Below are 17,481 nucleotides of genomic sequence, written 5' to 3'. Positions count from 1 at the left end.
CAAACAAATTTGGTATAACACACCACCATAATACATAATAATTTAGTTGGCTACATCATTACTTGTAATCCTTCAAGTTACTTAATAAAAATAATATCACTTAGTGCATCACACCATTACATCACAATTAACCGAGTTTACTACGTCACCACGATTAACTTAGTTCACTGCATCATTACACCACAATATAACCCAGTCCACTACATCTACTTGACCCATTACATCACTGACTCGCGATATAACTCGGTTCAACTTAGTTTATGAAGGCACATGATTACAGCCTAAAGTCCATCAAGGACCAGACGACCCTGAATCCGAACTTCCCAGCACCACACATGATATCCATTTCTTTGGCACCAGTGCGGCGTGGAGTTAAATCAAAGGTTCGTTCAGCACAAATACCAGCAGCCATATTATTATTCATGTGAAACACCAACATTCTTTCTAAACAGATAGTAATGACACTTCGCCGAAGTTTGATAGCTCCACTTTGATCACTTGTCACCATGCCATCTGTCTTGCTATTATGAATCACAATTGTTTGTTCAGTGTCCAGATTGCGACCTTTATCTGAGATGCCAACTACTATATTTCCACTGAAACAGCCCTCAAGAAGCTTGATTTCAATGGTGCACTCGACTGCATTCAGAACAGTTGCGAATCTCACTTCCGTGGTGCTGAGCCAGCTCTCAAGGGTTTCACTTCTAACCACCACATCTTCCTCTCTAGACAATACTCGGCCATCAATGCTTATCAGACCCTTGCTGAATGCCCTGTCTGGAAACACTCCATCTTCCCTGATTTTAAGATCCATCTCTAGATAGATGAAATCAACCAACACTAGACCTCGACTTGGGCCAGTTAAAGTCAGCATTCCATCCTACGAAAAGAATCACTTGAGAGATATTAGAGTATGCTAATCCAAACACTGCTCAAAATGAAGACTAAAAGCATGCCATAAAAGCTCCTCCATTTATATGCAGATGAGTATCTGGATCGACAACCACCACCACTAAGATGACTCTATTTAGATGTCTATTGACAGTTCATATTAAATATATTATCAAATAAAACAAAACCCGATTGAAACGAACATAGAAGCAAGGATGTACCTCGTTGAGACGCTGGCAATCATCTCTACTGCGGTGAAAGAGATAAATGCACTTGTAGTCAATGCTGTCTCTGGCAATGACGCAGCCATAGACATTGAGTGGGAAGCCTACATCTGAGGAGACTATGCTGACGGAGAGGACGTTTGCAGAGTCTTCTAGCCCAAATTCATCTTGGTAGATACTATCGGTGTATCGCATTGCAGGGACAGATGCTGCAATGAATGAGCAAAATAAATCTATCGGATTATTTCATCACAATAAAACAGCCCCAGTTTGTGTTTTTCCCATGTATATCCCACTGAGTAAAACCATCTAATATTCTTACATGACTTGCAGAGAAAGCTATCATCTCACCATACGAGCCAGCCAAATTTCAATCTTAGCAAAACAAGTGATTCCTGTTGTTAAGTGGTACTCCCTATGAATAAAGTCTAAGTAAATGAATTGAGATTCGCTGTGCACTCCAAGAAAAAACTACCATCATCGCACCATCTGTACAAAGTTAATTTCAGTCTTATCCAAATCAGTGAGCTCCTGACTTCCTGTTGTTAATTGATACGGAGTACATCAGAAACTTTCATCATGGGAACAGAAGATAGAAGCCACGTACGTACACTCCTGGTCGATGTCGAAGGCGGAGAAGTCTCTGAGAAAGAAGCGGGTGTAGACCTTGCGCCCGACCTTGGGATCGTACTCGAGGATGGAGTCCATGACCGCATCGTGTGCCTCTCGTCTCCGCCGGTTCTCCTCCGTCTTCCGCGCCGTCTCTTCTTCCTCCCGCCGACGCCTCTCCATCTCCTCCTCCGCCCAGGCATCCCAGGTCTCCCTGTCGTAGAAGAAAGGCTCCAAGTCCTCCAACTCATCATCCTCCTCCTCCAACTCCTCCACAGACGCCATGATGAATTAATGAATCCCTACTCGCCGCCGCATCCAGCGAACGCTGTCGACTCCTTCCTTTCTCCTCCTTGTTCATTCTTATGTGGCTGCTGCCTTGGGCTGAGCCAAGGCAAAGCAACCCGGGACCTATCTCTTCCTCAAAAAAAAAAAAAAGACTTATCTCTGGAACTTAAGAAAACTTTTTTTTGGGCCAACTCGGATGAGAGAAATCATGGGCTTAGGTTTTCCTACTCGGGCGATCAAATCGCCGTCGAGTTCCTCTTTCTCCAATCGACCCGTGGCTTGAGTTTTGCATGTTAAGAGAACTAGTACAAATGCCCGTGCGTTGCATCGGGTTAGAAAAAAGTGCAAAACCTACTTGTTTTACCATTATGCGACATTAATTTTAATAAATATCAATTATAATGTTAAATGTAAGACATCTATTTTTGGACGGAAGGAGTTTCTTTTAAAGTTTTAAAATATAATGTAATGCTAACATAAAAAATGGACTACTTTTTTAGTAATAATTATCAATTTTATTGAGTGGTAATAATGTTTTGTTTTTTGAAAAAAGACCACCAGCCAATCTTTTCCTTTCTAGAGTACACAGTACCGTAATCTAATCCTACTTTCCCTCTCAACCTACTCACGGGCCGGTGGGGCGGCCTGGCAGGCCAGGGCTGCGAGCTGGGCTGGCGAAGGGAGGAGCTCCACTGGGCCGGCCCACCTTGCGGTCAACGCGGTAGGATCCCGATCTGAAGCGGTCGCGCTCGGGACGACGGGAGCCAGGGCGATCCGCGGCGAGCGGGGAAGCGGCGGCGCCCGGCGCGGCTCCGGTGGCCGACAACGAGGCGGGCAGGACCGGCTGAGGAGGCGCGGATGGGGTCCTCTGACCCGGACCCGGCGAGATCCAGCTCGCGATGGGGCCGACGGGGCTCCCCGGGAGGCGAGCTCGGGGCAGCTCGGGGTGGTCGATCTGCCGACGGAGTCCGGCCGATGGCGGCGCAGCAGGATACAGTGATGGAAGTAGCACTAGTTCAGACGATTTTCAGGTGAAGGAATTATTTGAGATTCTTAAAGATGGGTTTAATGAAATCAGCAGCTCCCTTAATTTGTCCTTTGATAATGATACAAGTAACCAAGGATGTTTTTATCTAAAGGCGACGATGCCCGTCCCGCATCTTCGTCGTCGACTCGACGACAACAACCAGCTTGAGAGGCGTCATGTTCGGGACTAGGTTCCGCCAGGCTGGCATTGGAAGGTGGTACCTTCCGGTGCGCAGCTTGGTGAGGAATCAATGTCTCGTCGTAGACCCAGAGCTTCTTTGGTGGCGGTCATGTGGGCCACTATCGCTGCGGAGGGAGCGGGCACCCAAGGAGGTGGTATGCCGCCGTATCAGGGAGGAGGATGAGCACGTCTGCCACTACATAGTTGCGTTGAACATCAGGTTCTCCAATACCTGACAGAATCTTCACGGATCTCACCCGAGCTCTCATCCTATGATGGTTCCTTCTCTTTGGGTGTCCATCGCCCGCGCGTGAGGAATCGTGAGTCAAGTGGATTATTCGATAATATTCGAGCTGTATTACTATTATGATATGATAATATTCGAGATGTATTAGTGATAATATTCGATAATATTCACTAATGCATTAAATGGCTTATTCGAGATGTATTGGTTATATTATATAGTAATATTATATGAAGTGTCCCCATCCATCGCCGTTGATATTATATGTATTAGTGATATTATATGATGATCTTACTCCAAAATTTAATCCTCCTCGCCATCCCTCACCCCTCAGAACCTCGCCAATGGTTGACTACTATATATGATTCAATTTTTTATTAAATACTAAAATGTTAATCTTAGAATCAATGAGCATTAAGAATAAAAAATTGCCGTCGAATTTTAATCTTAGAATCATGAACACAGGAAATGGCGTGACCCGACGATGATAGGATTCCTGCGTGGCATTTGTGCTGGGAGTGACCCGACGATGATAGGATTCCTGCGTGGCATTTGTGCTGGGATGACAGGGGTATATGCGACCGTTATCCTCACCTAGACAACGGTACGTCCTTCACCGTCAAGCTACAAGATGACTTTGAGATTATTACGGTATGTAAGGATGGCATGCATTTTTTGTTAATAAAGTATGACGTGTGCTTTTTTGCTTTAATTAATCCTTAATTTTATTTTGTACAATTCGACTAGTGCGTTTCCTACCATGCATAGGTACACCCATGCGTTTCATTTTCACCTGGCTATGACACGACAGCTCATAGGTACACTTAGGATCAAGGTCCGCGCCTAACCCACGGCAAGATTCCTTTTGTGTCTCCCCAACATGGTTGTTTCCACCCTCCATGTGATGGTGGCAGCGACGTTCGTGAGAGGGGTCACACTACGGAGCCGTGTGTCGGGTGTTTGCACATGCCACCACGCTTCCATACGTGTAAGGGGGTCCAATGCAAGACCATGCGGCATTGCTACCCCCCCCCCCCCAAGTACTCCGTCCATCTAACGCCGTCACTATTGACCAGACGGATCTAGACCTTTGACTTCCACCGGATGGGGTTTGAACCATGGACATTTTTCACCTGGCTGTGATAGGCCAGCCCATAGGTACACTTCGGATCAAAGTCCCGGCCCAACCAACCGCAAGATTCCTGCCTTGTCTCCCCGACGTGGCCGTTTCCACCCTCCGTGTGTGACGGCGACAGCGACATCCGTGAGGGTAGTCATACTACGGAGCTGTGTGCTGGGTGCTTGCATGTGTCACCACACTTCCAAGCGTGCAAGAGGGCAAGACCTCGCGGCATTGCTACACCCCCTCCCCCCCCCCCCCCCCCCCGCAAGTAACCCATCCCGTCTAACCCTCGCATTGTTGATCGAACGGATCTAGGTCTTTGACTTCGGCCGAACGGGGTTTGACCCATGGACATTTTCACCTGTGTGTGATAGGCCAGCCCATACGTACACTTTGGATCATGGTCCGGGCCCAACCCACCGCAAGATTCCCTCCTCGTGTCTCTGACGTGGCCGTTTCCAATCTCCGTGTGACGGTCGCAGAGACGCCCCGTGAGGGGGTCACACTTTGGAGCCGGGTGTGGGGTGCTTGCACGTGCCACCACACTTCTAGACGTGTAAGAGGGCCCAGCGCAAGTCCTGGATGCATTGCTACCCCCAAGTACTGTGTCCCATCTAACCCTGACACTGTTGACCCCACGGATCTAGACCTTTGACTTCCGCTGGACGGGATTTGACCTATGGACATTTTCACCTATCTGTGATAGGTCAGCCCATAGGTACACTTCGGAACAAGGTCCGAGCCCATCCCACCGCAAGATTCCCTTCGTGTCTCCCCGACGTGGTCGTTTCCACCCTCCGTGTGACGACGACAGCTACGTCCATGAGGGGTTCACACCACGGAACCGCGTGTCGGGTGCTTAGCAACGTTCATCCTCCTGTTGTACAAAGGGATGTGTGCATCATACAGTTTTCCATCCAGGAATAGTGTAACCACCCCATGATTTAGCACCTATACACACAGCTAAATAGACGATGCATTGTAAAAACTTTGTCTAGTACATAACAAAATAGACTTTTATATTACATGGACATCGGCTATAGACTGAAGCTATTTAGACTGTTGTACATGCCCTAAGTAAATAAAATTTTAATTTAAGGAGAAAGAAAAAAAATGATAATGCATAGCTATGCCCCGTATCGATGAACGCCGCGGATCAATGACATGACACCTGCCACAGACCAATGACGTAGACAAAATCGGCTATGCCGGCGGGTCCGTTAGGACCGTCGGTATATCTTTGAGGGCGTCAGACGGTCGTGAACCATTGGGTGGCCGTGCCCACATATATGCAACCGGTCACCGTAGGCGTAGATCGTCCTATGCCGATGGCCCGGCGTACGCCGACGACGTAGGCAAAGAGGGAGGTATGCTGACGACCTCTATACGCCGACGATTTCTTCTGGGTTGTCGGCGTACAATCATATATGCCGACGGGGGCTGTCAGCATAGTTTAGGCCGTCGGCAACGAGCCTTATTCCAATAGTGTTTCTTAATTAATTATGGTGTGCCTCTTGGTGCTCATCAATGCGTTAGAAAAGTTAGTTAAGCCAAACCATCAAGAGTGTTAAAACCAAATGGTTTTTAGAGGTAGAAATGGCAATCTTTCACAAGTCCACATTGAAGTCAACATATTACAACATATCCTCTCATCGTGCTAAATCCTAAGTCAGCAATTCCAACATTTTCTAGTGCACTTCTCATCACCACCAACTTCAAGCACTAGCATATTTAGAGCAAGAAATTACACTAACGCATAACATAAGAGCAAAATCGATCATTACTTTAAAAATCATGAGTTGCTTGTCCTTGGGCTAATGACACTCAGTATGACAGGAAAGGCACTAGGTAAAATAAAATAAAAATGCCCTAATATACACATACTTGACTTAACAGAAAATTATCACATATGTTGTCAATTAGCATACCCACATATGCATATGTAGAGGCATTGCGAGAAGCCCATAACCAAACACAATTTATAAAAAGAGAACATGGGTAAAAAAAATAGTACCTCTAGCGGCACGGTGTCTTGAAGATCGTTTCTTTTGTAAAGATTCTCAAATTTCTTATGTACCAGCAAATTTTGTATAGCCTTGAACAGGAAACATGGATCTAAAAATGAAGCCACTTTCCCGTGAAGGACACTCACTAGTGGAAAACGGGCCTTTGGCCGGGACCCTTTAGTCCCGGCCTGCCTCTGGGCCGGGACTAAAGGCCCGACCATGTCGCCCCAATTCTCAATGCCTCCCTCGAGGCTTTAGTCCCGGCCCGTAAGGAGCCTTTAGTCCCGGTTCGTGTCCCAAACCGGGACTAAAGGGCTACGCGGTGGGCAGCCCGCATGTGCGCCACCTTTAGTCCCGGTTTGTGTCTCAAACCGGGACTAAAGTCCTCTGCCTATATATAGCACAGTCCCCCTCTCCCCTCTTCCTTGCATTTTTCTTGGATGGAGGATTGTGGGTGGGTGCTAGCTCTCCACTTTTTTTATGCACTAGAGGTGTTTGTTGAAATATGTGTTAGAGCGATGCCGCTTCAGTTCACCGAACACAACTACGATATGAGATGCCTGAGCCACGCTTAAACCTCTTCCTCTTTATTTCTACTTATTCTAAAAGGTTAGCAACTATATTTCCTCATTTAGACCGTGCGATACTAATTTTTAGGATCGTGACTGTATTTGATATACTGTCGTATAACACAGATGAGCCATCCATGGATGTACGGTGATCGACGCACAGCCGCTTACAGAGAAGGCGTGCATTCTTTTCGAGATGCAGCCGATGCGAACAAGCATGGTGGTGGCTATATGTTTTTGTTGGAAATATGCCCTAGAGGCAATAATAAATTAGTTATTATTATATTTCTTAGTTCATGATAATCGTTTATTATCCATGCACTAATTATATTGATTGGAAACACAGTGCATGTGTGGATACATAGACAAAACACTGTCCCTAGTAAGCCTCTAGTTGACTAGCTCGTTGATCAAAGATGGTCAAGGTTTCCAGACCATAGGCAAGTGTTGTCACTTGATAACGGGATCACATCATTAGGAGAATCATGTGATGGACTAGACCCAAACTAATAGACGTAGCATATTGATCATGTCATTTTGTTGCTACTGTTTTCTGCGTGTCAAGTATTTGTTCCTATGACCATGAGATCATATAACTCACGGACACCGGAGGAATGCTTTGTGTGTATCAAACGTCGCAACGTAACTGGGTGACTATAAAGATGCTCTACAGGTATCTCCGAAGGTGTTCGTTGAGTTAGTATGGATCGAAACTGGGATTTGTCACTCCGTGTGACGGAGAGGTATCTCGGGGCCCACTCAGTAATACAACATCACACACAAGCCTTGCAAGCAATGTGACTTAGTGTAAGTTACGTGGTCTTGTATTACGGAACGAGTAAAGAGACTTGCCGGTAAACGAGATTGAAATAGGTATACGGATACTGACGATCGAATCTCGGGCAAGTAACATACCGAAGGACAAAGGGAATGACATACGGGATTATATGACTCCTTGGCACTGAGGTTCAAACGATAAGATCTTCGTAGAATATGTAGGATCCAACATGGGCATCCAGGTCCCGCTATTGGATATTGACCGAGGAGTCTCTTGGGTCATGTCTACATAGTTCTCGAACCCACAGGGTCTGCACACTTAAGGTTCGACGTTGTTTTATGCGTATTTGAGTTATATTGTTGGTTACCGAATGTTGTTCTGAGTCCCGGATGAGATCACGGACGTCACGAGGGTTTCCGGAATGGTTCGGAAACGAAGATTGATATATAGGATGACCTCATTTGATTACCGGAAGGTTTTCGGAGTTACCGGGAATGTACCGGGAATGACGAATGGGTTCCGGGAGTTCACCGGGGGGGGCAACCCTTCCCGGGGAAGCCCATAGGCCTTGAGGGTGGCACACCAGCCCTTAGTGGGCTGGTGGGACAGCCCAAAAGAGCCCTATGCACCATAGGAAGAAAAATCAAAGAGAAAACAAAAGAGGAGGTGGGAAAAGGGGGAAGGACTCCTCCTTCCAAACCTAGTTGGACTCGGTTTGGAAGGGGAGGGTTCTCCCCTTAGGTTCGGCCGACCCCTTGGGAGTCCTTGGACCCCAAGCCAAGGCTCCCCCTCCTCCCCCTATATATACGGAGGTTTTAGGGCTGATTTGACACAACTTTGCCACGGCAGCCCGACAACATATCTCCACGGTTTTATGCACCTTATTTTGCTTAGAACGACGGTAGCATTATGAGGTGATCTCTCACTAAAATTTCAAGACGAAATTGTGTTCTCCCCGACTGTGCACCGTTGCTACAGTTCTTCATTTCGAGACACCACGTGATGATCGGGTGTGATAGACTCAACGTTTACATACAACGGGTGCAAAACAGTTGCACACGCAGAACACTCGGGTTAAGCTTGACGAGCCTAGCATGTGCAGACATGGCCTCGGAACACATGAGACGAAAGGTCGAGCATGAATCGTATAGTTGATATGATTAGCATAGAGATGCTTACCACTGAAACTATTCTCGACTCACGTGATGATCGGACTTGAGATAGTGGATTTGGATCATGTACCACTCAAATGACTAGAGAGATGTACTTTTTGAGTGGGAGTTCTTAAGTAATATGATTAATTGAACTAATTGTCATGAACATAGTCTAATGGTCTTTACGAATTACGATGTAGCTTGCGCTATAGCTCTACTGTTTTTTATATGTTCCTAGAGAAAATTTAGTTGAAAGTTGATAGTAGCAAACTTTGCAGACTAAGTCTGTAAAACCAAGGATTGTCCTCGTTGCTACGCAGAAGGCTTATGTCCTTAATGCACCACTCGGTGGGCTGCACCTCGAGCGTCGTCTGTAGATGTTGTGAACATCCGACATACACGTTTCTGATGACTGCACGATAGTTCAGTACAAAATACTTAATGGTTTAGAAGCATGGCGCCGAAGACGTTTTGAAACGTCACGGAACATAAGAGATGTTCTAAAGAGATGAAATTGTGATTTCATGCTTGTGCCCTTGTTAAGAGGTACGAGACCTCCAACAAGATTCTTTGTCCACAAAGTAAAGGAGAAAAGCTCAATCGTTGAGCGTGTGCTCAGATTGTCTGAGTACGACAATCGCTTGAATCAAGTGGGAGTTAATCTTCCAGATGAGATAGTGATGGTTCTCCAAAGTCACTGCCACCAAGCTGTGGGAGCTTCGTGATGAACTATAACATATCAAGGATAGATACAATGATCCTTGAGTGATTCGCGATGTTTGACACTGCGAAAGTAGAAATCAAGAAGGAGCATCAATAGTTGATGGTTAGTAAAACCACTAAGTTTCAAGAAAAGGCAAGGGCTAGAAGGGATACTTCGTGAAACGGCAAAACCGTTGTTGCACTAATGAAGAGACCCAAGATTAAACCCAAACCCGAGACTAAGTGCTTCTATAATGAGGGGAACAGTCACTGAGGCAGAGCAACTCTAGATACTTGGTAGATAAGAAGGCTGGCAAAAGTCGAAAGAAGTATATTTGATATACATGATGTTGATGTGTACTTTACTAGTACTCCTAGTAGCATGAGGGTATTGGATACCGGTTCGGTTGCTAAGTGATTAGTAACACGAAATGAAAGCTACGACATAAACTGAGAGTAGCTAAAGGCGAGGTGATGATACGTGTTGGAAGTGTTTCCAAGGTTGATATGATCAAACGTCGCACGCTCCCTCTACCATCGGGATTGGTGTTAAACCTAAATAATTGTTATTTGGTGCTTGCGTTAAGCATGAACATGATTGGATCGTGTTTATTGCAATACGATTATTCATTTAAAGAGAATAATGGTTACTCTATTTGCTTGAATAATCACCTTCAATGGTTTATTGAATCTCGATCATAGTGTTACACATGTTCATGATACTGGTGCCAAAAGATACGAGGTAATGATGATAGTACCACTTACTTGTGGCACTGCCGCTTGAGTCATGTTGGTATAAATTGCATGAAGAGGCTCCATGCTGGTGGATCTTTATACTCACTTGATTTTGAATCACTAGTGACATGCAAATCATACTACATGAGCAAGGCCTTGTTTTCATTGAGATGAAACAAGATAGTAACTTGTTGGAAGTGAAACATTTTGATGTATGCAGTCCAATTGGTGCTGAGGCACGCAGTGGATATCATTATGTTCTTACTTCAATGACGATTTGAGTAGATACAAGAGTATTTACTTAATGAATCACAAGTCTGAAATATTGAAAAGTTCAATTCTATTTCAAAGTGAAGTTCGTCGTAACAAGAGGATAAACTGTCTACGATATGATCATAGAAATGAATATCAGAGTTACGAGTTTTGGTACACAGTTAAGACAATGTGGAAATTGTTTCGCAGTTCATGCCACCTAGAACATCATAGTGTGATGATGTGTCTGAACGTCATAGCCATGCACTATTTGGTATGGTGAATGCTATGATGTCTCTTATCGAATTACCACTATCGTTTATGGGTTATGCATTAGAGACAACCGCATTCACTTGAAATAGGGCACCGCGTATTTCCGTTGAGATGACACGGTATAGATTGAGGTTTAGAGAAATCTAAACTGTCGTTTCTTGAAAGTTTGGGGCTTCGACACTTATGTGAAAAAGTTTCAGTCTGATAAGCTCGAACCCAAAGCGGATAAATGCATCTTCATAGGATATCCAAAACAGTTGGGTACATCTCCTATCTCAGATTCGAAAGCAAAGTGTTTGTTTCTACAAACGGATCCTTTCTCGAGGAAAAGTTTCTTGCGAAAGAATTGAGTGGGAGGGTGGTAGAACTTGATGAGGTTATTGAACCATCACTTCAACCAGTGTGTAGCAGGGCGCAGGAAGTTGTTCTTGTGGCGCCTACACCAATTGAAGTGAAAGCTGATGATGGTGATCATCGAGCATCGGATCAAGTTACTACAAGCCTCGTAGGTTGACAAGGTCGCGTACTACTGGAGAGTGGTACGGTAACCCTGTCTTGGAGGTCATGTTGTTGAGCAACAGTGAACCTACGAGTTATGGAGAAAGCAATGGTGGGCCCGGATTCCGACAAATGGCTAGAAGCCATGAAATCCGAGAGAGGATCCATGTATGAAAACAAAGTGTAGACTTTGGAAGAACTACTTGATGGTCATAGGACTATTGAGTAAAGATGGATCTTTAAAAGGAAGACAGACGATGATGGTGATAAGTCACTATTAAGAAAAGCTCGACTTGTCGCAAAGATGTTTCCGACAAGATCAAACAGTTGACTATGATGAGACTTTCTCACTCGTAGCGATGCTAAAAGTCTATTAGAATTATGTTAGTAGTTGCTGCATTATTTATGAAATATTGCACGTAGGATGTCAAAACATTGTTTCCTCAACGGTTTCCTTGAGCAAACATTGTATGTGATACAACCAGGAGGTTTTGTCGATCCTAAAGATACTAGCAAGTATGCAAGCTCCAGTGATCCTTCAATGGACTGGAGCAAGCATCTCGGAGTTGGAATATACACTTTGATGAGATGATCAAAGATTTTGGGTTTGTACAAGGTTTATGAGAAACTTGTATTTCCAAAGAAGTGAGTGGGAGCACTATAGAATTTCTGATAAGTATATGTGGTTGACATATTGTGGATCAGAAGTAATGTAGAATTTCTGTAAAGCATACAAGGTTGTTTGAAAGGAGTTTTTAAAGGAATACCTGGATTGAGCTACTTGAACGTTGAGCATCAAAGATCTATGGAGATAGATCGAAAGCGCTTAATGGAAGTTTCAACAAGATGCATGCCTTGACAAGATTTTGAAGGAGTTCAAAGTAGATCAGCAAAGAAGGAGTTCTTGGTTGCGTTATAAGGTGTGAATTTGAGTAAGACTCAAAACCCGACCACGGCAGAATAAAGAGAATAGACGAAGGTCGTCTTCTATGCCTTAGCCATAGACTCTAAAGTATGCCATGCTGAGTACCGCACCTGATGTGTGCCTTGCAGCAAGTCTGTACACAGAGTGATCCAGGATTGAATCACTGATCAGCGGTCAAAGTTATCCTTAGTAACTAAATAGACTAAGGAATTTTTCTCGATTATGGAGGTGGTTAAAGAGTTCGTCGTAAAAGGTTACGTCGATGCAAGCTTTGACACTAATCCGAATAACTATGAGTAGTGAAACGGATTCGTATAGTAGAGTAAATATTTGGAGCATTTCCGGATAGCACGTAGTAGCAACATCTATAAGATGACATAAAGATTTGTAAAGAACGCACGGATCTGAAAGTTTCAGAACCGTTGACTAAAACCTCTCTCACGAGCAAGACGTGACCAGACCCCAGAACTATATGGGTGTTGGATTCATTGAAATCACATGGTGATGTGAACTAGATTATTGACTCTAGTGCAAGTGGGAGACTGTTGGAAATATGCCCCAGAGGCAATAATAAATTAGTTATTATTATATTTCTTAGTTCATGATAACCGTTTATTATCCATGCTATAATTGTATTGATTGGAAACACAGTGCATGTGTGGATACATAGACAAAACACTGTCCCTAGTAAGCCTCTAGTTGACTAGCTCGTTGATCAAAGATGGTCAAGGTTTCCTGACCATAGGCAAGTGTTGTCACTTGATAACGGGATCAAGTCATTAGGAGAATCATGTGATGGACTAGACCCAAACTAATAGACGTAGCATATTGATCGTGTCATTTTGTTGCTACTATTTTCTGCGTGTCAAGTATTTGTTCCTATGACCATGAGATCATATAACTCACGGACACCGGAGGAATGCTTTGTGTGTATCAAACGTCGCAACGTAACTGGGTGACTATAAAGATGCTCTACAGGTATCTCCGTGTCATATCCCTAACCCTTAAGCAAGTTAGTCTTGTGCTCATGTCTTCTTTGCATTGCATCTAAGAAGTTTCAACAAAAACAAGATAGTGGCAAAGGAAAAACTCAAAACCCTAGCTACTACTTTAAATAAAGGAAATCTCAAAGTAGTCAAAATCAATGAACCCAAAATGGCCTCAAGAAATGTTCAAACTTTCTGATAAATCATGAAAGTAAATGAGCATTGGAGAAAACTATTTTCTTGACACTTTAAGCATTTTAAATAAATGCAAAAGGCTACTGGTTTCAAGTTTTAAATTTGAAATCAGAAACTATAAATTTTCAAAAATGTTGAAAACTTTGGAAATGGTTGGGAATATTATAACATTATTTCAGGAGGTCTAAAATAGTTTTTTATTTTTGTTTTGGACCTGAAATAATTAGCAAAACAATAGTTAGCAAAACAGAAAAACAAAAACAGAAAAAAAAAATGGGAAACCCTTACCTGTCGCCTAGCCTGGCCCGGCCCATCTCCCTCGCTCGTCCCCTCCCTCGCGCCAGTAGGCAGCAGGAGGTGGCCGCCGCCTCCTCCGGCGCGGCCACGCACCTGTGCGCCTGCGTGGCCGCCACCTCGCGCTGGCAAGGCCGGGGATAAGCCCCCGAGGCCTCCCCTATCCATTCCCCAGCACCGTTCTTCCTCACCTCTCGGATCTTGCCCTCCTCCCTGTTGCCGCCATTGGAGCCGAGCTCGAGCTCGAGCTGCAGCACCTCTAGCCATGGGAACCCGCCTCCGAGTAGTCTGTTAGCTCCGCCTCGTCGCCCTGGTCATCTCTGCAGAAGCCGAAGCTTCCCCAAGCTCTGCATCGCCCCCAACGCCGTCGTCTTCCACCTCCGGCCACCGGACCTCTCCCATCGATTCGCTCCCTCCGGCGCATCCCCGAGCCCCTCAACAGCACCATCGGAACCGCCGTGAGCTCGTCGTTGTTTCCCCTCTTGCCCCACGCTCTCCCGTGCATCGTAGCCTAGTTCCCCACCAAGGCCGAGAGCTCCTCGCCGCCGGCCATGTCGTCGTCGTCGCTGTGGTGTCCGATCCACACGCTCGAGCTAGGATTCGAGCTCCTGGAGCCTCCAGGAGCGTGTCGAGCCCTCCAGCTGCCCTCCCCGTTCCCTAGAGCCGTCTCTCATAGAAGGCCGAGCTTCGGCCGCCGCTCCGGCTCGTCGCCGGCTCCTCTTCCGGCGACCCTAGCCTCCCCTGATGCCCCTGCCAGATCGGCCACTTCGCCAGCGTGCCGTAGCTGCAAACCGCGTTCGTTTTGGTGCTGTGAAAGCGCCGTTTAGGTCGCCTCCGGCGAGCCCTCCGCCGCGGGCCTGGTCGCCGACGACCACCCTCCGGTGGGGGTCGACGTGGCAAAGCTAACCCAGCATCTCAGGGCTTAATCACTCGCTGACAAGTGGGCCCAAGGCCAAGTCAAACCTCAATTAGGACTGGTCAGCGCGGGATTAGTCTCAGAGAGGCTGACCAGTGGGCCCCCCCTGTCAGGTTTGACCTGAACAGGTCGGCTGAGCTGCTGACGTCAGTCTGATGCAATAAATAGAATTTCCAGTATAAAACTAATTCAGGAAATTGCTAAAATTTGTAAAAATCATAGAAATTAATCTGTAACTCCAATGAAAATAATTTATATATGAAAAAGTATCAGAAAAAGTCAAGGATTCTGATTATGCTATTTTCAACCATGTTTGAAAAAGTTACAGAACCCTAAAATGTGAAATAAGGAATAATTCAATTCTTATAATTACTTTTTAAATGGAATTTGGAAAAATATTCAAATTTCATTATGAATGCAATGATCACACACTGACCTAATTACAAATCAGTACCATAACATGACATTTCATGCATGCTAACATCAAGTTGATCTAAGCATCAGGTCGAATCAATTAAACCGGTATCCGAGAATACCCCGATTGAATCGCTATTCGAATGTGATTCAAATCAACTCTAAACCTAATACATGTTGGAACTAATAACTTATCACCTTGCATTCTCATGCCATGCTCATGCATCATTTTGAGTGCATATGATTGTTATTGAATGTTGCCATTCATTTCGGTAGGCTCCGCACCCCCGGATTCCACCGAATATCCGTCTGACGGATATCGTTCCTCCTCTGAGCAACAAGGCAAGCAACCCCTTCGATCATCCCGATAATTCCCATGTTCCTGCTCCTGCACTTATTTATTGCATTAGGATCAAATGCTTCAACTGTTTTTGCCACGTTAATTGAACCCACTTCATTTGCATGACCTAATCTTGTCACAGTAAATAGCCGAACCTTACAACCTAGCATACCTGGTAGTTGCTTGAGCTATGATGTGCCTTATGCTGCTATGCATGCTATGCTTAGAGTTGTGTATGGTCTGTCATCTGGGAGATGAACAGAAATGTGGAATGTGTTCTGTAAGCAAAGGTTGTGTGTTGAATTTGATTTGGTAAAGGTACCGGTGAAAGGCTGTGTAGGAGTACATGGCGGGTTGTTTCATTGGAACCATCCTTAGGAACTGAGTTCCGTGTATGTAATCCAAGACTAGATACTACCACATGCTGGGCCCTGAAATATGACCCCGCTCGGCCTATTAATCGCGTAGTACTCGGTCCAGGAGTTGCAAGTAGTTTCTGGTGTTTATAGTAATGCTGGAGACCGTGCATGGTGCTGACCTGAGAGGTGGGCCGTGATGCGGTAGGCAGTGGCACGGTGTACCAAGTGGCACCCGGATGGTGGGCTTGGGAACCCTGCGCACATCGTTTGAGGCCGTGGCGGAAACCTCGGCCGGACTTCCGTACGGGTTACTCTCAGATAGGCGATAAACCTGGACTAGGTACTAGGGTGGTTAACGGTCGTGGCCGACTCCCTCGCTGGGCTTCCGCTTGAAGGTTGCCGAGGTGCATGACGTGCACATGGCGATAAGTGGCGAGAGCGTGTGTGACGAAGTACACCCCTGCAGGGTTATGATCTATTCGAATAGCCGCGTCCGCGGATATGGACTACTTGGAGACATATGTTGTTCATATATAACTTCAATGGCTACTCATAAAATTGTCAAGATAAGCGTGAGTGTCGTGGACGGCATTTCCGTATGGAGACGGAATGATTCCACGATAGTGTATTGTTGTGGTCTTAGTGGACTCGTGTGCGAGAAATCAAGTTGTCAAAATTATTTGAAAATGCAAGTGTCTAGCCACGAGTCAAATGCTGGCTTTCCGCATGAAACCCCACAATACCTTTTGATACCTTGCATGAGTAGTTAGTTCTCCTAAAGTTTTGCTGAGTACCTTCGTACTCATGTTTGCTTAATAAATGTTGCAGAGGTTGCTAATGACCCTAATGGAGGGTTCTTCGTAGACATCGACGACGACGAGTAGCTGGTGTCCCAGCTACGATCTGGCCCTACGTCGGCTCTGTAGTATAGTCAGGCCATGTGCCTTCTAGTTGCCATGTCTGTACCCAGACAGTTTATAACTCTTCCGCTGGCTTGTATTTGTATGACTGCTATTATGGGTCCAGAGACCTTAATGTGTAATATTATGTGTGTGGCTCTTCCGAGCCTCTTAAATAAAGCTTGTATGTTTATGGTTATGTTGTGATGCCATCGATGTATCTATACATATCGGTATGCCATGCGTACGTGTGTCTTACTCGATATGTATGGGGTTCGAATACCTAGTCGTGAACTTTAGTAGCAGTCCTTACAAGGAAATGCCCCTTTGTGATCCAATGAGCCTTGGTAGTTCGCTACTGCTCCGGACACATTGGTTGACCGGCATGTGTCCTTCTTAGCTGCTATGGTTGTCCTCTTTGGGGAAATGTCACGCGACGTAATGGAGTCCTTGTAGCTTGCTACGACTCGTCTACGTTCGCTGATGACCGACACCTGCTTTGTTGGGTCATGTATGCCTGTCCTTGTGCGGTACTGCCACTTTGGTTTATGACTAGACATGTCGATCCGGGTTCTTTGACATTGGATTGCTAGCGACACT

The 17,481-nt window shown here is 45.3% G+C and overlaps 1 protein-coding gene across 1 annotated transcript; it reads right to left on the bottom strand.

The window, feature by feature from the left end:
- Window positions 1-274: 274 nt before the first annotated feature.
- Window positions 275-2,009, bottom strand: LOC123395188. The gene is made up of 3 exons (XM_045090133.1): window positions 1,727-2,009; window positions 1,113-1,324; window positions 275-880 (listed from the first exon to the last, which is right to left on the bottom strand). The coding sequence occupies exons 1-3, from the start codon at window positions 2,007-2,009 to the stop codon at window positions 275-277; spliced, it is 1,101 nt and encodes a 366-aa protein (XP_044946068.1).
- Between the last annotated feature and the right edge of the window lie 15,472 nt (window positions 2,010-17,481).

The sequence above is a fragment of the Hordeum vulgare genome, chromosome 1H (assembly GCF_904849725.1).
Source record: "Hordeum vulgare subsp. vulgare chromosome 1H, MorexV3_pseudomolecules_assembly, whole genome shotgun sequence".
NCBI lineage: Eukaryota > Viridiplantae > Streptophyta > Magnoliopsida > Poales > Poaceae > Hordeum > Hordeum vulgare.
The sequence above is the reverse complement of the archived record's forward strand: the minus strand, read 5'-3'. Positions and strand labels throughout refer to the sequence as shown.